The 20901-nt window shown below is 45.9% G+C and overlaps 1 protein-coding gene across 7 annotated transcripts in view; it reads left to right on the top strand.

The window, feature by feature from the left end:
• TRAK1 (trafficking kinesin protein 1) overlaps positions 1-20901 on the top strand; it is a 104285-nt gene that overhangs the window by 14154 nt on the left and 69230 nt on the right. For all 7 annotated transcript variants that reach the window (XM_082662697.1, XM_082662696.1, XM_082662695.1 and 4 more), the window contains one exon: positions 12299-12493. Coding sequence is in view for 5 of the 7 variants with exons in the window: in XM_082662696.1 (XP_082518822.1) it covers positions 12299-12493 (195 nt within the window). In the remaining 2 variants the exon portion in view is untranslated. The remainder of the gene's footprint in view (positions 1-12298; positions 12494-20901) is intronic.

Here is a 20901-nt window from a genome sequence, read left to right as displayed (position 1 = left end):
TCAACCACTGTGCCACCAGGGAAGCCCTGCATTTTTAATAAGCTTTCAGAGAGTCGCTTTTTGGTTTCTGCTGTCCTTGCTTTTCTTGGCTCATCCCTGGCGTTGGGGAGTTGAGCAAGGAATCTTGAGTGGTCATCCATGCTATTCAAGTGCGCACCTCAGAGGAACTTTAACTGCTCCTGACACTTGTGTATCATACATACGTCACCTGATGAGATAACTTTAATTTTTTTCCTTTATTTATTTATATTTAACAAAGGCTTATATTTCTTCATGTGTATTCTTCTTTGTAGGAGGTTATCCTTTGTAATTTTCTACATTTTGAGTTTACATTTGTGTTGGTTTGAAACCTGGTTCAAGTAACGTGGAATCGTTTCACGCCCAGGTTTTATTGTTTCATCTGTTTTAACTGTTTATTATCAGGCTGTAGTGATCTGTTTTTGGATGAGTTTGAAATCTTTTAATATCCAGATGATCTCATGTGATGTTCTGAAAAAGTAACCATTGTTCATTTATAAACAGAATTTCCTGTTCCGGAAGTTAGTTTAGATTAACAATAAGACAGTTGACTGCATTGAATGGTAGAGGCACAGCAGGAATTTCGGGTTCACAAAATTTTGTTCTATTAATAAAATAAAGTTTCTGTGATTTGGCACATAAGTCTTTATCTCAAAGTTTATCCCTTATGCTAACTGACTTCCTTTGTTCCTTGGTAAGGGCTGACTTTGGGGAGGAGAGGATGGACAGAAGGATTGGGCCCTGAACTCTGGTAGCTGCTCAGACTGCCTTGAAGGTCTTTGAGAGTCTAACTGTAAATATTGGGTGTAAATGTTTTTGGAAACCAGAAAGCAAAGGCTAAGTGTAAAGAGTTAATAATTTGAAAACAGGAAATTGGATCTGAACCCCCAGATTAGAGCAACACAACCTAAGAGGGGGGAGGAAGATTAGTGAGATGAAGTATAAGCAAGTTATCCTATTTTTGCTACAGATAATGAGAGAAATACAGATTTACCTTCTAGTAATTTAAAGGTAACTACCTGTATCAGCAAGGCTTAAGCTTAGCTGCATAGAACAGTGCCTTCACCTGATAGGATTTATTTTTCTTTCACGTAAAAGAAGTTCAGAGGGAGGCTCTGCAGTGCTGGTGTGGCCCTCCTGTCCTCAAAGGCCTGGGCTCCTCCTGTCCTTCATTTCCACCATACTCATGGTTTCTATCCTTAAGGTCACCTCATGGTCTTAGAAGGCTGCTGAAGCTCCAGCTATCATGTCCAAGTTCCAGGCTGTAGGAAGGCAGCCTTTGGGAAAGCCTCACCATTCCATTGCTTAAATCTCAATGGCCAGAACTTAACGCTCTTGGTCATACCTTGCTAGGAGGGAGGCTGAGAAATGTAGACTTCCCAGGTCTTTGATACTAAGGAAAGTAGGAGAGGATGGGTGGTTGGGAAGCCACTAGCAGTGTCTACCATGCCTCTTTGGTGTGATATCATAAGGTGTCATATCTTAAAGATAGTGTGAACCTTCCAAATCAGTGTTTCCTTGTCTTTCACAACATGACCCCCATAAGAAAATGATGATGTTTGCATAGCTCAAAGGGTAAATGGTGGGCTTCCCTGGTGGCGCAGTGGTTGAGAGTCCGCCTGCCGATGCAGGGGACATGGGTTCGTGCCCCGGTCCGGGAAGATCCCACACGCCGCGGAGTGGCTGGGCCCGTGAGCCATGGCCGCGGAGCCTATGCGTCCGGAGCCTGTGCTCCGCAACGGGAGAGGCCACAGCAGTGAGAGGCCCGCGTACCGCAAAACAAACAAAAAGGTAAATGGTGATGGTAACTCATAGCTGGAGGCCACCCTGCCTAGTGCCTGCCACCCTCCATTCCCAGCACTTGGAGGAAACTCAGCCCTAAATCACTAGGGAAAAGAAAAAAGAATCTGGTGACACATATTCTATAAAACAAAAGACAGGTAACTAACAGAACCTCGAGAGTAGAACCACCAGGAGGCAGGACAAAAGTAAGATCAGTTACGTCTGACATTTGAAGACAAAGTCTCTGAATGGGTCAAAAGTAAAGCTTTAGCGATGTGCTATGTTTTAGGAAGTCTCAAAGCAAAGTACTCAAGAGAGTGGAAGTTGGGAGGAGGAGGAGAATTTAGAGAAAAGAGAGTTACGCGGAGGAATTATTTAATCAGTGCGACCAGAGGGCCAGAGGCAGCGTGGGTGGTGGCTGTGGCCAATGGGTCCAGACTCTGTGTGAGAAAGCCAGGTCTAATACTTACCGCGTGATGTGGGTCCAGTGGGGATGATAATAGTCTCCACTCTTAGGGCTGTTGGGAAGTTTAAATGAGTCAGTGGAGATAAATGCTTGGAGATGGTAGCATCCATAAACATTTGCCATTATTATTGCTGTTGTTCGTTATCGTTATAAAAAGTACAGCTGGATCCCTATATAGCTCCTTCAAACCCAATAAAATCCAGGTGATTCAAAGATAGAATGTTAAGAATGAAACCATAGAAGTGCTAGAAGTAAATATTGCTGGATATTTTAGTAATCTTGAGATGGGGAAGGCCATCCAAAGGCTAGGATTACAAAGGAAATGATCAAGGGGAGATTAAGAGGTACAAACTTGTAGTTGCAAAACAAATGATTTACGGTATGAAATGTACAGTGTGGGGAGTATAGTCAGTAGTTTTGTAGTATCTTTGGTTGGTGACAGACTGTGACTAGACCTATCCTAGTGATCATTTTGAAATATATAGAAATATTGAATTACTATGTTGTGTGTAACAGGAACTAACATAGTGTTGTAGGTCAGTTGTACTTCAGAAACAAACAAACAAAAACTCATAGAAACAGAGATCACCTTTGTGGTTACCAAAGGGGGGGATGGGTGCTTCGGGGGAGGGAGCGCTGGATGAAGGCTGTCAAAAGGTACAAACTTCCAGTTATAAGATAGATAAGTACTAGGGGTGTAATGTACAACATGATGAATATAATTAACTCTGTTGTTATATATGGAAGTTGTTGAGAGTAAATCCTAAGAGTTTTCATCACACGGAAACATTTTTTTCTCTCTCTTTAATTTTGTATCTATATGAGGTGATGAATGTTGCCTAAACTTATTGTGATAATCATTTCATGATGTGTGTAAGTCAAATCAGTACGCTGTCCACCTTAAACTTAATACAGTGCTGTAAGTCAATTATATCTCAGTAAAACTGGTGGAAAAAAATTTGACTGCACAAAAATTAAACTTTATACAGGCATTCTTGCTGTAGCACAATATATTTGCTTCTGAAAAACTTTGTGTTCTACAAAATGGGACACTAAAAAGAACAGGAGTTATGTGACTTTGTAACCAGAACCAACAAAAACCGTACATTGGGAGATAACATGAGTAGAGTGGTCATCTTTTATTTATTTTTAAAAAATAATGGTAAAACATACATAACATAAAGTTTACCATTTTAGCCTTTCCTTTTTTGGCTGTGTTGGGTCTTTTGCTGCGTGCAGGCTTTCTCTAGTTGAGGCGAGCGGGGGCTACTCTTCACTGCGGTGCGCGGGCTTCTCATTGCGGTGGCTTCTCTCATTGTGGAGCACGGGCCCTAGGCGCGCGGGCTTCAGTAGTTGTGGCTCACGGGCTTCAGAAGTTGTGGCTCGCGGGCTCCAGTAGTTGTGGCTCGCGGGCTCTAGAGCGCAGGCTCAGTAGTTGTGGCGCACGGGCTTAGCTGCTCCGAGGCATGCGGGATCTTCCCGGTCCAGGGCTCGAACTCAGGTCCCTTACATTGACAGGTGGATTCTTAACCACTGCACCACCAGGGAAGCCCGATTTTAGCCATTTTTAAGTGTACACTTCACCTTGTTGTGCACACATCACCTCTGTAAATCTCCAGAACGTCATCATCTTCCCCAGATGCAACTGCACCCATTAAACACAGATTCCTCTTCCCCGCTCCTCCAGCCCCTGGCAGCCACCTTTCTGCGTTCCGTCTCTGAATTTGATTCCTCTAACAGCCCCCACAGGAGGATTCAGAGTGTCTGTCCTTTTGTGACTGGCTTGTTCCACTTGGTGTAACGTCCTCAAGGTCCATCCATATCGTAGCTTATGTCAGAATTTCCTTCCTTTGTAAGGCTGAATAATATTCCATTGTACATATCTACCACATTTTGTTATCTGTTCACCCACTAAAGGACCCTTGGGTTGCTTCTACCTTCTGGCTATTGTGATAATGCTACTATGAACCCGGTGTACAAATATCTGGTCACGTCCCTGCTTTTACTTCTTTTGGGTATATACCTGGAAGCGGAATTGCTGGATCATATGGTAATTCTGTTTAACTTTTCAAGGAACCTGGTTGTGCATGTTTTTAACTTTATCAGGTATGTACTATAAACACACTTATGTATTTTGCCCTTCAGATGTTTTGGATTCCGCTCTCATTTTTAATCCCATATGGGAGATTACTTGTTTGAGGGTCATGGCAGAATTTTGGTTCTCCAAACATGCTGTCAAACCGTTTACTGCAAGTGTCGTTCCAATTTCCACCAGCTCCATCTGGCTAAACACTAATTCAGCTGTGAGCGCATTAATTACAATCACACTGACACTGGCTATTTTCATGTAAATATTTTCGCCTGGTAATTTAATAATTATAAGATATATAATATGTACGCTTTTAAGAGAAATTATCAAGAAAACTGGAAAACCAAAGTATTTTTTTCTATTTATTTCCTAGTAAAACAAATTCAAATGAATATTAATCCACCCCACCCCACCCCATATTTTGAGCATTTTCCTGCAGGTTTAACTCAAAATTAACACATTAATTTTTCCTTTTAAAATAAAATTTCTGTGCAGTTCTAGCTTTATGTCTTAGTGTTAGAATCAATCTATCTTGTAATGTGGTATCGTCTGCTTTTGTAGATTTCTGTGCCAAGCCCCTTGGAGTCACTATTTCTGCAAAACACTGCAATCAGTTTGATATCCGGGGGCCTCCATAGCAGGGTTCTTCTGACTTTGCTTTGTCCCGCCTCTTCCTGCCCTCTGGTTGCACAACACGCTGGCGAGTCTGAGTGGACGGGGCCACGTTCAGTTGCACGAGGCGGCACTTCAGCCTTGTGTTGGAGACCCTGCTCGTGAAGGCGGCCGCTGGGCGGCTCGGCCGTCTCCGTTTGTGCTGCTGTCATGGGGAGCTGGTGTCGTGTGTGATCAAGCCACTGCTCAGAACCTGACACCCCATCTGTGTGGAACTGAACCGGGGTCATTGTTTATCCTTTTTCTTAGAAAGAGTCACTTCTGGTGGCAGGTAAGGCCACGGCCCTTCCAGCGTCAGGTTTTGTTTCTCTCTCTGAATCCTGATTACCTTGGCCTCTCTGCTTCCATGCGAGTGTCTCTGGAGACACTGGTTACTGCTCACAGCGAGGCATCAAGGAAGAGGAGAGAAATCTTGTCCCCGTCATGTCCTTGTGGGGCTGGAATGTGAGCGGGAGGTGAACTCAGGATGGTGGGGACAGGAAGGCATTGGGAGACCTGGCGTCCAGTGCCAACACTGCTCAGCCACGAGATCTCGCCCAGGTCCCCGCACCTCTGGCAGGGCCTCAGTGTCCCCTTCTGTAAGTGGCAGGGCTGGGAGAGGCTGGCTTGGGTGTGAGCTCACGCCAGCCCTGGGGAGGGGTCTGAGAAGTCTCCGGTGGAAGTGGGGAGAGTGCAGGTGCGTGGGAGGGACGCGCGAGGGGACCACGTTGCCCTTTTAGACCGTTTGAACGTTGAGCCACAGGCCTTATTTCTCAGTTTTTTTTAAAGAAAGCAAATTTAGTTAATGAAAATCACAAGGGGCTGTCAACTCTCAAATGTTGATGGGCGAGATCCCCCTGGAGAACTTGACGTAAAAGCCAGCTCCTGGATCCCACCGTCATAGATCCTGGCACAGAAGGTCTGTGGTAGAACCGAAGGAGCATATAAAGAGCCCATTACAGAAGTGCTGTCTGCCCCGGGGCACCATCACCCCAGGCTCAGTTCTCGGGAGGGTCCCCCAGTTCTGCTGAAATGCCCACAAACGAGTGAAGGGAGGAGAAATGCTTTCTTGCAGGTTCCTTCCCTAGGTGATCCTCTCAAGGGGCCGCAGAGAGTAGCAGCGAGTCGCGTGTGGATTAGAGTTGGGGGGACGGTGTTGGGGGGCAGGGGTGCGTGTGCAGTGGGCTCAGTCCCTTCCTAGTGGAATGACTTGGGCTCCTCGTGTAACCTTTGGGACCGTGGTTTCCTGGTTTGTAAATGTGTTCCCGCCCTTCCCCCTGCTCTGCCTGCTGGTTTGTGAGAGGAAGTGAAATGCAGGAATAGATACAAGTGGTTTGTATCGTTCAGCAGAATGTTTATTGAGCATTTTACTGGTTACCAGGCAGGGTGCTGGGTAAACAGTGGAGAATGTCAGCCTGCGGGGTGGTCCTGCCGCTTCCTGAGGCTCCTGGTGCGGGGGGCCATGCAGCGGACCGTGCCTCGGTCTCCCGTCTGTTACTGGCTGCTCTGTGACGTTCAGCCACCTCCTCAGCCTCTCTGAGTGCAGCCCTCTTCTATTAAATGACGTGGTTGAGCCAGTGATTTCTAGTTCTAAAGGTCCCTTTGTAGTTGGTGAAATCATAACTTTTGTGGTATTCTAGAGAATAATTGCTAACACTGAGTTCCCCGACGAAGCTTAGGTGAGGCTCTTAACTATGTGACCCTATGATAGAGAAGAATTTTCCAGAAGGACGTCTGGCAGATACCAGTTGCAAAGTATCAGGTGTGTCCCTGGCACCAGTATGGCCTGTGTGTGAGTCTCTGAGCCCATGCCCTTTAATCCTAGTAACTCCAGAAAAAGGCGTTGTTTCCAAGTCTGTACAGAATGATTTGCAGGCGGCTGAGTAGGTGAGCTGCCTCGTCTTGTGAAGACTTTAAAACATGGCTATGGGTTTGCAGTCACTGCCAAGGTTAATGGGTAATGACAGGGGCTTAGGACCCTAGCCAGAACTTCTTCAAGCGCGGGCTGGGGTCACGTTCTTTGCTTGTCACCTTTAGTGCAGTCTGGAACCTTCTCCCAAGGCCCAGAGTTAGACACCAGGATGGGAAACCCCGGCGTGCAAACCGGAGGCACATGTGTTTAATTTGACCTCAGGTATTTACAGAATTCCCAACTAGCGTCCAACATTTAAAAATCAGGGAATCTTATGTAGAAATACAGATCCCCGCCTTCTCAGAAGAAGTCGGCATATCCAGGTGCTATGGGCCCCCCTCGGTGGAGGTGGGGTGTGCTGGGAGTGGCGGCCACCCCCAGACACAGCCTGGTGGCTCAGAGACACTTTGGGTAGAAAAAGAGCTTTTCTGCAACCTGATGCCTTTGTTCTACAGATGGAGAGACAAAGTCCCAGATAAACCAAGACGTGACTTGCGGGTGACATGGCGAAGTTGGGGGCAGGGCCAGGGCTGGGAGCCCATTCTCCGAACTCCTGGAGCCGCTCTTGCTGCATCCAGGGCCTTAGGCACTTGCCAGCAGGTGGCAGTCGTGGTGCTGGCTGGCCTGCCTCAGGGTCTGGCTTTCCTCCTTCCTCCTTTCCTGTGCCCTTCTGTTCCTCTCTTACTTTGATTTTGCCAGATTTTCTCTGGCCAAGCTTTTCCCCTTTGTCCAGCACTGCACTCTCTCCCTCCTTTTATCCTCGCCTCTCCCCCTGCTGTTTTTCCTAGGATCTCCGGAGCCTGGGGGAGTGTTCAGGATACTGTCCTCCTCTCCCTTGCAGCTCTCTGTTCTCCTGGGCCCAGCGCCCTCAGCTTCTGTGTACAGGCAGAAGGCCCAGAAACCCCAGTGGAGCTACCCCCCCGCCCATCTGGAGGTGGCCACCACTCAGAGCCTATAACTGTGTGGTCCTAGATATGCTGGCTTTTTCCAACAGGCTAGGGATCTGTATTTCTGCATGAGATTCTCTGATTTTTAAACGTTGGACACTAATTTAGAGCTGCAGTCTCTGCTGTAAAGTGTATGCATCATCTGGGGCGCCTGGCACGTTTCATGAACCTGGCGTGTCACCTTTGCATCAGTGCAAATGCTTAGATGGAGGGGTCCCCTTCAAGCCCCGTCTGGGGGTTATGGATCTAGCCCAAGTCAGGTGGAGAGTGGACATAGCTGGACCTACAGCCCCAGACCCTCAGGGCCCTCTCCCACCTCCCACAGCCCTCAGTGAAGCCCCCATCCTTGGACAGGAGGACCCGCTTCAAACCTTACGCCTTGGAGAAAGCTAGGAAGGGTTATAGCTCTGAAGAGGTGAAAAGAGGTCTTACATTCTGCTCCCAGGGCGGTGCTATAAGAATGCTGGACATTGGATTGGATTTGCGTTTGCTGAGTGGTTGAGGCGACATTCACTTCCCCGTGGGGACTTTCCTCTGTGCTGGACGGAGATACTGAGCGAGACTTGAAAAGACGTGGACACTAGATGGCTCCACCTCCCCCATGCTAAAGGCTGGGTGTTTGTCCGACTAGGCTTGCCACCCGTTGCTGATTCTTCCTCCCTTTTTCCCATCATTCATCCAGCGCTTACGGAGCACTTCCTGTTGCCCAGCGTGATGCTGAGGGCTGGGTTAGATGTTAAGGGGTAATTCAGAGCTCCTCCCCAGGGACTCTCTGTTAGAAAACGCATGTCACATTGTAGTGAAATAATCTCTGTACTAAACACATAGCCAGAGGGGAGAGGTCAAGGGAAGCTTGAAATATGGGGTGAATGTGAGTGATATTTTGCGATGGAGTTTGCTGGCAGGGAAGGGCATTCCAGACAGCGAGAACAGCTGGTGTCCAAACCAAGGTCTGTGCAAAAATGTGTTTGGAGGATGGCAAAAAGTTGGTGTGGCTTCACTGAAGGGATACTTGAGAAGTGGCTTTAATAAGGTAGACGTGTATTTCTTTCTCTCTTAAAAGTCCAAGTGGTAGATGACCCAGGAGTGCTGCCCCTGCCTACTTGTCCGAGGCACCCAGGTTTGCTCTGGTAACCCCCTAGATGCTGCCTTTACTTATACAGTTGAAGGCGGCTCCTCCAGCACCACCCCATCTCTGCATTTCGACAGTTGGATAGGGTCTGACTCGGAAGTTCTGTTTACATCCTGTTAACCAGGCAGATGGACTGACCTTACTGCAAGGAAAGGTGGAAAATGTAGTTTTTCGCTGCGTGGCCACGTGCCCAGCCACACCTTCGGGGTGACTTTACCGAAAGAAAGAAGCAGAAATTGGATATCGGGAAGCAGTCAGTAGACTTTGTCTTGGGAAAGTGCGGGCTGAATCATGAAGCACTTTATAGGGAGCTGGGAGGTTTTTAAAGCAGGGCAATACTGTGATTTTAAAAGTGTTTTTCACAGATGGAGCCGGCATCCATGGGGCTGTTGTAATTGGAGAAGGGGAGGATGCTGAGCCTAAGTCCACCCGACTTGCCTGGGTGAGCCTGGCCTTCGATGGTTTGCCAGGCTGGGGGTCGGTGGGTTCCGGGCTGCTGTTGCTGTCGATCTGCCAGAAGCCATGGACCTTTCGGGGCCTGGGTTCACTCAGGAGGTGGATGCCCTTCATTTGAGACTTACCCGAGACTCCATGGTATAGCTTGTTAATAGTGTGAGCTGGAGCAGTGGAGAAATGATGACCGTAGAGAGCATTCAAAGGTTCCTTTCCTCCAGGTGAGGCCAGCAGTGCCCTTTCACGCACTTGAGCTTGAGTAAGCGCCAGGGGTGGGGGTGGGTTGGCAGACAAGCTACTTCAGTTCTTGTCTCTACTTCCTACGCTCTGGAAGGAAAAATCATCCAGACACCTCCCTGATTTGTCAGTGTGTCTAGTTGGACACCTCTACCATACTTAGGAAATCTGTACCTGTTGAGAACGAAAACTTCCCGTTGAGAATAGCCTGGGAATCCCCCAGCATTTCTAGTGCTCTCGCCTGGGAGACGGGCAGCAGATGGCAGAGGGAAGGGCACAGCTCACAGTCAGACGGCTGAGGCTTCTCGCACACAACCTACCACTTATTTAGCCAGGTGACCTTGCCCTACAAGATATTCCACAGCTCCTGTGAATCAGCTTCCTCACCTATCAGTCAGAGCAAATATTAGCTACGTCACGGGTTGCCGGGAGGGTCAGAGAATGCACTGAAGGCTCCTGGCTTGGTACTTGGCACGGTGAAAGCCTTCCGGGGGAATTCTCAAAGGCTCTCATATTATGTTTACCCAACCTCAGGCCTCAGGTGTGTCTTCTCCATGTGGCAGAGGTGGTGTCCCGCTCCACAGGGGGTCCTTGGGGCCCCTAGCCCTGCAGCCAGGGTCCAGGAAAGCTCCCTGGGCAGTCTTTATAATCGTCTCCTAATTCTCTGGGCCTGCCACACAGCTGAAAACTTGTTGACGTTTACATGGCGGGTCACATTACGGAAAAATCAAACATTCAGAGTTTTTTAAAAAGGCTTTTTGACACAGCCTCACCTTTGGATACTTGATCTCACTGGTCATCAAACACTTTAAGGAAAACGATACCTCTCGGGCACAAGGACCCACACTGTAAATATGTTGACCTTCAGCCCTGGGAACCTGGAAGGACAGGGGAGTCTCAGCGTTTGAGCAGCTGCCAGTGTGCTCACAAGTAACACGGTGTTCTTCGAAGGGATTTTATTTTTATTTTTTGGAGTCCGTTGCCTTTCCCACCACCAAATGGCAGTGACACCAGAAGATTCTAGCCTGTCGTGTGGGAGCGTCACGCAGGAATGTGTTGGTACCCTGCCCGTTCTCCTAGGGACAGGCTGGCGTGGGCTTTTGTGGAGCAGATCTATGGTTAGCCAAGAGATGCCATCGTTTGGGTGTCATCCCTCCTTGACCCTGTATCCCCTCAGCCAGATGCTCGTCATTTTATGGTTGTGAGGCCTCACCTCGAGATGAGCTTTGTGGGAACTTACTCCCCACTCGACTGTGAGACGAGGAAGTACTTCCTTAGTTAGGAGCTCAGCTGGAGCCTTTTGGAGGGTGTTTTGTCGTTGGTGGGAGATGATAAAGAGATATGAGGCATCTTCTGCCTCGAGGTTGGGCTGCTGGCCCTGACCGAGGGGAGGGCATCTCTCTGTTCTCCGCAGACCTTTGCAGAGTGTCTGAGCAGCTCCAGCCTGGTGGGGGCTGGCTGAAATGCCAAGTGCGCTGGCTGTGACATTTCCCACATGAGGCAGAGAATCCTGAGCGTTCACATGTCCCCCTCCAGTCCCCAGAGCTCCGAGGAAAATTTGAGATGTCTTTACTTTCCACTTATAACTCCTTTCACAAGCACTTGAAAAGCCATGTGGACTTCCTGAGTCGAAATGTCCTGCAGTGAAGCTTTATATGTTGAGTTAAGCAAGAACGGTTAGCGTGGAGTGGTAGGAGGTTTGGGGGGGGGGGCGGCTAGCAGGTGCTTTCCCTGGGCTCCTGCCCCAGAAGGGGGGAAGTTGGCCGCTGAACGCTCTCTTTACCTGTGATTCCATAATTTTTTTGGCCGCCGTGCAGCCTTCTTATTAAATACGAAGGAGATGGGGATTTTGGTAAGTCTCTGGCATAGCCCTTCTTCTGGGCAAAGGTGTCCACATTCTTCCTGAGGAAGACAGGTTAATACTGCCTGGTATGCTCAAAACACCATTCTGTCGGGGGAGAGGTGGTATTCGAGCTGTGCCTTGACGGAGGGGCACTTGTTGGTTTAATGGCTGGAAGCCCCATGAGGATACAAGCATTGCAAAGGCAGGACCATGACTGTTGCATTTTGCATCGTGTCTCCTGTGACTGTGGGACTCAGGATGTAGTTGGATGGTGATGGATGGATGGATCGGTGGATGGAAGGAAATGCAGGAGGATGAACAGGTGAATGAATGAATTAAACAAAGGCAAAATCTTATCTCTGTGGAGACACGGTTTGAATAGTGGCAGGAAGAAGTTTGGCATATTGGTGAAATTATAACTGGTTTGGCTTAATTGTAGAGTCATTGAGAGAATGGCCAGAGAAAGGGTTGGAAAGAAAGACTTAGCCCAAATGGTGAAAGCACAAGAAATTTGGCTTTACATCACAGAAAGTGGGCAGCTAAACAAGCAGGAACTATTTCAGGTAGGTCTGGCAGTAAGCATGCATAACTCCTAGTTTCAAGAGTAGAATTTAAATTGGAAAAGGATCTCTGATGTGGCCTCATCTGGCCTCTCTGTGCTGCGGGTAAGTAGCCAAGACACTGGCTGTAGGCCCCAGGGTTAGGCCACCAGCAGCGGCGGGGCCACCACCAGGTCGGGCTTTCATCTCTCCATCTTGTCCCCTCCAGACGTGTGCAACAGCACTGACCTTCCGGAAGTTGAGATCATCAGCCTGCTGGAGGAGCAGCTGCCCCATTACAAGCTAAGAGCTGACACCATCTACGGTTATGACCACGACGACTGGCTTCATACCCCCCTCATTTCTCCAGATGCCAACATTGACCTCACGACCGAGCAGATTGAGGAGACGCTGAAGTACTTCCGTGAGTGATTCCCCTTTCTTGTGATGCCCTGTCCTCCTTAGCCATGGCCGCACGTGAGCGCTTGTCCTGGCCGCTGCATCTTGCAGCCTGCCATCTGTGGAAAGTACTTGAAGAAATGCGGCTGTGGGATTTAGCCCCATAAAAGGCCTTGACTTTGAGTCTTCTGGATAGAAATGTCAGAGTAGTGGGGACAAGGATGAGTTTTCATTTAAACCAGCTTTCTCTTAACCATATTGAAGAATAGAAAATGCTCCCACGTTCGCAGGGCAGAAATGGAGTCACAGATATGGGGAACAAACGTATGGACACCAAGGGGGGAAAGCGGGGCGGGGGCGGGCAGTGGTGGGATGAATTGGGAGATTGGGATTTACGTATATACACTAATATGTATAAGATAGGTAACTAATAAGAACCTGCTGTATAAAAAAAAATAAATAAAATTCCAAAAACTAACTAAATAAAAGTTTACTAACAACAACAAAAAAAAAGATGGAAAAAAAAAAAGAAAATGCTCCCAGGGACTTCCCTAGCCAGGGCCAAAAAAAAAAATGCTCCCATTTCCTTCCATGTAAATCCTTAGAAACTTGTGTTGGAGAGGAGCTTGTCTGCATTTAAAACCCAAGGTATTGGGAATCTCTAGGCTGCTCAGTGTTTATAGGACATAGCCTGACATATCAAGGCTGCTGATTTCTGTGTGAAAGCCCACTAAGCTGGTTATTCAGGAGAGGCAAAATGTTGCTGCAGCAGCAAACTGGTCCTGCCGTGGGCTGCAGAGCTGACACCTGTTAGGGTGAGCAGTACACTAGGTGGGGCTTCTTTCAGTGTGTTTGTGATGACAAGGATGTGAAACTTGATTTTGCAGGTTTGAAAAATATACGATAATTAAAAAAATTCACACCAGTGATATTGCTTTTTTTGTTTTTAGATTGAGGTCTAGTTGATTTACAACATACCAATGATATCTCTGATGTTCACTCAAGATGTAATTTTGATGTAATTTTTCTCTTTAGAAATTCACGGCAGCCCTGTGAGATTGGGAAGACCAGTTCTCTTTTGTTTTGACCCTCCTGACTTAAAATTCAAGTTAATTTGAACCTAGTCTAAATTAGTGATGTCACTTTGCAAGTGACATCATTTACATATCCATGTATCATTGTGTCACCTTTAAAAAAAAAAAAGAGTACAGCAGTCCTGCTTCTACTTCGAGATAACTTGGTTCAAAACCGACTTATTCAAAATAAATAAATAAATAAATAAAGTGGGGGAAAAACCCCCAGCGTTTTGTGCATCTGTAAAGTTTTCTGTAATTATTTTTGCTAATACAAACCAATCTCCAATATTCTTGAATTTGTGAAGTCATTAATAATAAACAAGTCGAACTTGCAAGTTTCTTCTTTAGCATGTATCTGGGCTATTTTCACATTTTTCTCTATTAGATATTAGTAAGGAAGGAATTTTGTTTAAATTGGCCTGTGTTTTTATACTTCATGCAAACCCTACAGTCTGTTTGTGAGCACTGCAGGCGGTCAGTTTTGATAGGAGTAAAAATAGAATAGTCTACACCAGGGCAGAGATGAAGCACATTAGACTTGAACTAATGGTCAAGTTGACGCTTCAGAACTTCCAGTGTATCTTGTAGCCTAGAGGAGGCTCATTACAAGTCACTTTTGTTTACTCACGGTATCTGTATGCCCAGGGACATGTGGTATTGTGTGGAAAACCGCGTCCTGGGTGACCTCCCTGGTAGGTTTCGTATTTGGTTTCTCCAGACTGCTTCACAGTAGAATTCACAGCAGAGTTATTTTTCCAGAAATCCCTGTGTGTTACTTACTCTTCCTTAACAGACCCTCCTATGATCCTGCAGGACTCCGCTTGGCCATTTCTGCTGAGGGAGGCTGCCGGGTCCCTCATACACACACTGATTAATCACTTACATTCACAGTATGATTGGAACACCACCCAAGGATAATACTTCACTGTTGTCAGAGACCTTTCATATGAATTGGCTCATCTCATCCGTGTAAAATGTCTACAGTTTGGGCCAGGCTGATTTTATTATCAAAGAATTTGAGGTGTGGAGGGCTCATAGTATTTATTCCGTAGCACTGATCTATAGCTTCTAACATCCTTTTAACAGTATACTTGAACAGACATTGTGGCTTGTTATTATTTGTTTGTTTTGCTTCTAGTGATATATTTAAAGGAGAGAGAGAAAAAAAATCCTGCTGGATTTGGCAGTGCATAACACAAATTATAATAAAATTAGAAAATCAAAATAAACATTGAGCAGAGATTCCGAAAGTTCTTAGAGCATGGTTGCCTTCAAGTCTAACCTTAATTCTGTATTTTCTTCTGTGGTACGTGCGCTTAGAGCAAAGTGGGTATTTGCTAAATATCAATCAAATGAACGATCAAGCGTTAACTCTTAACTTAAATACAGTGCCCTCTAGAGCAGGGCTTTCAAACTGAGGTCCTGGGACCCCCAAAGAGTCTGTAGAGAGAAATTGGAGTTCTGTTAACTTGTAAAGGAAAAAAAAATGACATCCTTAATTTCATAAACTTCTAACTGAAATGCAGCATTTACTTTCATTGTGAACATAGACAAAACAAAGCACAGTGGTATTACCAGGGCCTGTGACTTTGCCACCAGTAGAAATCACAGATATTTTCATGTCATGCTACAGAAGAAGCAGATACAGAAGAAATAAGGTCCTTACTCATCACTGCTTTGAAATTACATTCGTTATTAGATGTGCTGATCTTGTTATTTAATGTGCATTGATAAAGAGGCACGTATATCGCAGACTTCTTTTTGAAGTTTTAATAACTGCATTGACATACAATTGGTTTCCTATGTAGTCCTTTGTATTTTATTTTACATCTCTAAATCTTTCGTCTGAGGAGGGGTCTGTGAGCCTGGCCAGACTGGCCCAGGGGTCGGTGGAAGCAGAGGTTAGGAGCCCTGCTCTGTACCTGGTGTCCTTTTTGGATTTCATCTGTTTGTTTACACGTGTAACCCAGGACACGCCATGGTTCACACCACTGAGACTCACCAGCGTATTAAATCAGTCGTGAGGTGTGTGGGAAGACAACGTAAACCTTCCTTTCATTTTAGATTTATTTTCTGCATCAATCAGGGCAGTGGTTCTCTTTGGGAATCAGGGTAAGTGGTTCCCCAGGGGGTTCTGATACGCTCCCCCAGGTGAGAACCATTGGACAAGAGGGTCACCTACACCATTGCTACACAGATCAGAGTGGACACCTTGGGTGGGATAAAACTCATCTCCCTTTCCTACATGTCATCCCCCAGAGGAGAGAAACGATGCTTTGCCTTTTAAATCTGGCCCTCACCTGGCTTGTTAAGAAGAGGCAAGAAAGCTTTGGGTTTCCACCTTTACCAGGTGGTAGAATGACCTTTTCAGACAAATTTCAACAGTCAAGTGGATTTTCAGTCCTGTTGAGTCTGAGAAACACAGAAAATGAAAATGACCCACACAGCAAATGTACCCATAAATATGGAGCATTTAGGATTCGATGGTGCAACAGGAAGAAAGGATAGTCTTACTGTGTGCCAGGCACTGTTTTATTTTATTTAGTTATTTTTGGCTATGTTGGGTCTTTGTGGCTGCACGCGGGCTTTCTCTAGTTGCGGCGCGCGGGCTTCTCGTTGTGGTGTCTTCTCTTGTTGCGGAGCACGGGCTGTCGGTGCGTGGGCTTCAGTAGTTGTGGTGTGTGGGCTCAGTAGTTGTGGGTTGCGGGCTCTAGAGCGCAGGCTCAGTAGTTGTGGCGCACGGGCTTAGTTGCTCCACGGCATGTGGGATCTTCCCGGACCAGGGCTCGAACACCTATCCCCTGCATCGGCAGGCGGACTCTCAACCACTGCGCCACCAAGGAAGCCTCCAGGCACTGTTTTTAATGCTTTACAAGTATCTCATTTAATTCTCACAGTGACCTCTGAATAAAATAGTCTTGCTCTCCCTATTCTACAGATGAGGATACTGAGGTTCAGGGAAGTTAAGGAGCTTGCCCCAAATCACACAGCTAGTAAGGTGGGGTGCTGAGTTTCAAACCTAGGTTGTCTGGTCTCACTTTATGTCTTAATTAGCCATTCTCTCAGAGAAGCTAAATAAGAAAAAAATTCTAGTTTAGGAATAAAACACATTTAGTAAACGTGAAGAAAGCAAACCCTCAGCTTTAGAATATGTCAGTAGCTTATTTATTTATAAAAATGTGTCCGACATATTCAAAATTCATTTTCTTTCACTCAAGGTCACGGTCCCAAGTGAAACTTAGCCTGATGTAGCTTAATTTCAAGATGAGGTTTCTTTCTTCCCTGTGATTTTTGCCCCTGTGTCCTGTGGTCTATAGGTTATGCTTCCCTGAACTCAAGTGGAGATGACTCTGTGTGCTGTAAACTTTTCTAGTCTCATAACATTTAGTGGACACCAGCCATGAGGGTTGCCGTGTTGGTATGTAGGTAGTTACGCCTCCTTCTGATTCCTTTTCTAAGAGCACTGCTTTTTGTTAACTTTTTGGTTAAGGAGCATTGGACGAGAGAAGAAATCTCTCTCTGTATCAAGTGCAAATGATCTGCTGACAACTTCACCTCTGAGTTTATCTGGAACAATCCTTTTCCTAAGAAGAGAAGGTTATGAAGCAAATAAGAGTTTCAAGATAGCATCTCACTGTTTGCTTTTGCTGTAAAGTATGATTAATGAATCAGTCAACAGGTATTTATTGAGTGCCTGTTATGTACCTATAATCTTTCATGAGCTTGACTTGTTTGAGTTTCAGCTGAGGTTTTCTGGCTAAGGAAGCAAAGACATCTGATTATTGATTTTCTTTCATTACCTAACCAGGGACTTTGCACCAGGTTGGGCCAACACAAGATGCCCTTGAGGCCTTCCGTTGGCATCCTGTACTGAGTTGTCTACCTTGCTTGTGTGGGAGGAGTGAATGGGGTCTGGGAACCTGCATGTTAAACCAGCTCTCCGTCCTATTTTAATTTTGTAACATTTAATTTAAACAACGGCAAAAAAATCAAAGGCCGTTGATCTAGTCCAACCATTATGGTACAGCCCATGTCCACTTCATGTTCGAATAGGCCAGAGTCCTCAGCCCAGTGCCTTGTATTAAGTAGGTGATTAATAAGTGCTTCTTAAATAAGAGAAAATGGAAAAGCATCTTCTTCAAATTCAAAACAAGTTTTTCTCCTTTCTTCTCTTTTTTTGTAAAAACAAAGCAAAATTAAAAACAACATACAGAATAGAAAGATCATTTTGTTTGTTGCCCCCTTCCAAAGATTGCCTTCATCTAACTAAAATTGTAAGTGAAACCAAAATAAAGGCACCACAATATGCACTGAGCCTGTGCAAATTAAAGGGATCAATAACACACAATGCTGACCTTCTAAAGGGAGGGGTCAGAAGTTATATGAGATGGTGACCTAAGAGAAAACACTGTGTGCATGCGTGTGTGTGTGTGTTTGCAGGAGGGGTGCCACGTGGAGCACTGACAAACATTGTGGTAGGTGGGGTTGAAAGAAGGAAGGAAAGATAAAAGATGGGAGTCAGGGGAGGTTGTACAGGGCATGGAGAAGGGATCTAATCGCCAGAGAAAACATTTCATTATCATTTGCTAACAAAAATAATACTAAAATGTATACATTATAATATATTTATAAATAGTTGCCGTGAGTTTCTCTCACGTAAACGCCCACGTACTGGTTGTGTCCTTTCTGCTGCTCTCAAGACCTCAGGCAATTTTGTTTCCAGGTGAGGACCTGAGTGAGCCCTGGAATTGTGTCTTCTCCCCTCTCTTGCTCGCTCCTCCTGTGAGCGGGCTCTTCCTTGGGCCCATTTTCAGTGCTTTTAGCTACACAGAGGCCTGCAGGGTCAAAGATGGAAGCAGAGAAGCTCTGGCTGCACCATCACTCCCCACATGTCAGCGACACGCGGTCAAGGCGCTGCCTCCCCGCCATTCCCCTCCAGGCGTGGGCCTGGGCACCAGGCGTCCGGGAGAATTGAAGGGGCTTATCTCTGAAGGTCCAAAACAGCCACATCCGTGCAGGGTACCGACCGGGACCAGGAGCCCTGGGCACAGTGTCTGGTGAGCAGTGCAGCCAGCTACTTATCCCAGTGAGCAGATTACCCGGTGACCCTTAGGCCTACTTTGTCACCTGCCACCTGCCAGCTTTCACTCTTTCTCATCATTCCAGATTCCAATGCTGATTTATCTTTGCTTTTTCTTTTAAGAACAGAAATGCTTGGCAAGCGATTCTGTACAGATTGACCGTTTTCCTTTTCATGTGAATCCAGCATGTCTAAGACAAAGTTGGAACGGACTCAGGTGGGAAATTGACATGACAGCTCAGCTTGTAGCCCATCCGCCCCTCCTGGGTGATGGGCTCAGGCCGTAGTGGTTCTGAGGTACGGTTTGTGTTCTGAGCTTCTGGTTTGTGTTTTGAACCCTGTGACGTCTGCTACATGACCTGCTGGTCCCAGGCGTGAGATGCCCTGTGCAGCCCTCCCAGGTTGCAGGAAGCAAACTTGGAACCGTGCAACATATCCGAACTCTGTTTCTTCTCTGTATCCTTCTCAGATGTATGAGTGATTTTAATGAGGACTGCATCCAGGCTGGGGTGCACTTGAGTCTGTAGGTCTCTGTTGGGTGCCGTCTCCTGCCTTTGTTCTGTCCCCACCTTCTCCCTGGAGGTGGGACGGGTGCCTGCTTTTCCTGTGCTTGAAATGAGGTGGAGATGGTTTGGGAGGGGGTAGTTGACAGCAAGCTGTTCGTTAGCAGCCTGCCTTCTGCCACAGAAGCTCAGTGGCTGGTAGTGGCAGTGTTTTAAAAAATTAAGATCAGAAACTCATCTTAATTTGCAGTTATCTGCAAACTCATAGCTGCATCAGTAGTAATTTAATCCAAAATTGTTAGCATTTAGTCATTTTTAAAATGGATTGAATAACTTAAAAATTCTTATATGTATATATATATGCATATGGGTCTATTAAATTGTGTATGTGTATATGAATACTTATGTGTTCACACAACTAATAATTAGAAACTCAGAAATTTTATTAAATTCTTGTACACATTTAACTTTGATTACAGGTTTATTTAATTAGAGTTTTCTTAACTTTGCAGACCAAATCTATTAGAGTCTCTTAAATGCTCACAAAAGACAATATATAACTAACTTTGCAGCCCAGGATCTGATCCTCCTCCTACCTGGGGGTAGTTGTGGCCACAACATGAGGTTTTTCTGTTCTTCTACCTACCTCCTCATTCCATATGCGGTTGGCTTATTCATAGCCACCCTACTTAGAGAAATGTTCACACAGTGCTTTATAAAAGGTATTAGTGCCAGAAAGAGAACAGTCATACACACCCGCCCTCCCCTACTTCTTAAGATGGATTAAAAATGTCTCTCTATTATTTTCCCCTTTCCCTAAGGCAATATATCAGTTGCCTTGTTCACTTGGTTGCCCTTTTTATTTTCATATTCATTGATGTTTGTGGCCTTTACAGACTCATCCCCTTTCCTTTAACTGTTATTAGCTATCTTTTCTTTTTGGTGTTCGAATTATCACAAGCGGGCTGGTGATGTCCTTTTAAGCAGGTGCCTATACCTTATCAGTTCTACCCCAGACCTTTTGGAATGGTCTTTTGCTTTTGTGCAACATGCTACTGCAGGCCTGTCTTGAATTTTCCTGCCCAAAGACGTGGAATCAGCAACTCTCCAAGGAGCTCTGTTAAGATTTAACCCAAATCTGGGCACCAGAATGTTGATGTGCTGGGGCTGGGTGGAATAGTGTCCTAGTTGGGCCGCTTTCTTGACAGAGCTGACAATACAGGCCTACCTCGTTTTATTGTGCTTTGCAGATAACTGCATTTTTTACAGACTGAAGGTTTTTTAACGAACAAATCTGTCAGCACCATTTTTCCAACAGCATTTGCTCACTTTGTGTGTCTGTGTCACATTTTGATAAATCTCTCAATATTTCAAAAGTTTAAATTATTATTATATTTGTTATGGTGATGTGATGAGCGATCTTTTTTTTTTTTTTTTGCGGTACGCGGGCCTCTCACCGTTGTGGCCTCTCCCGTTGCGGAGCACAGGCTCAGCGGCCAGGGCTCACGGGCCCAGCCGCTCCGCGGCATGTGGGATCCTCCCAGACCGGGCACAAACCCATGTCCCCTGCATCGGTAGGCGGACTCTCAACCACTGCGCCACCAGGGAAGCCCGTGATGAGTGATCTTTGATGTTACAGTTGCCAAAAGATTACCACTTGCTGAAGGCTCAGATGATGGTTAGCATTTTTTTTAGCAATAAGTTATTTTTAAATTAAGGTATGTCCATATTTTTAAGACATAATGCTATTGCACACTTAATAGACTACAGTATA

The sequence above is a fragment of the Grampus griseus genome, assembly GCF_964374135.1.
Source record: "Grampus griseus genome assembly, chromosome: 10".
Taxonomy (NCBI): domain Eukaryota; kingdom Metazoa; phylum Chordata; class Mammalia; order Artiodactyla; family Delphinidae; genus Grampus; species Grampus griseus.
The sequence above is the reverse complement of the archived record's forward strand: the minus strand, read 5'-3'. Positions and strand labels throughout refer to the sequence as shown.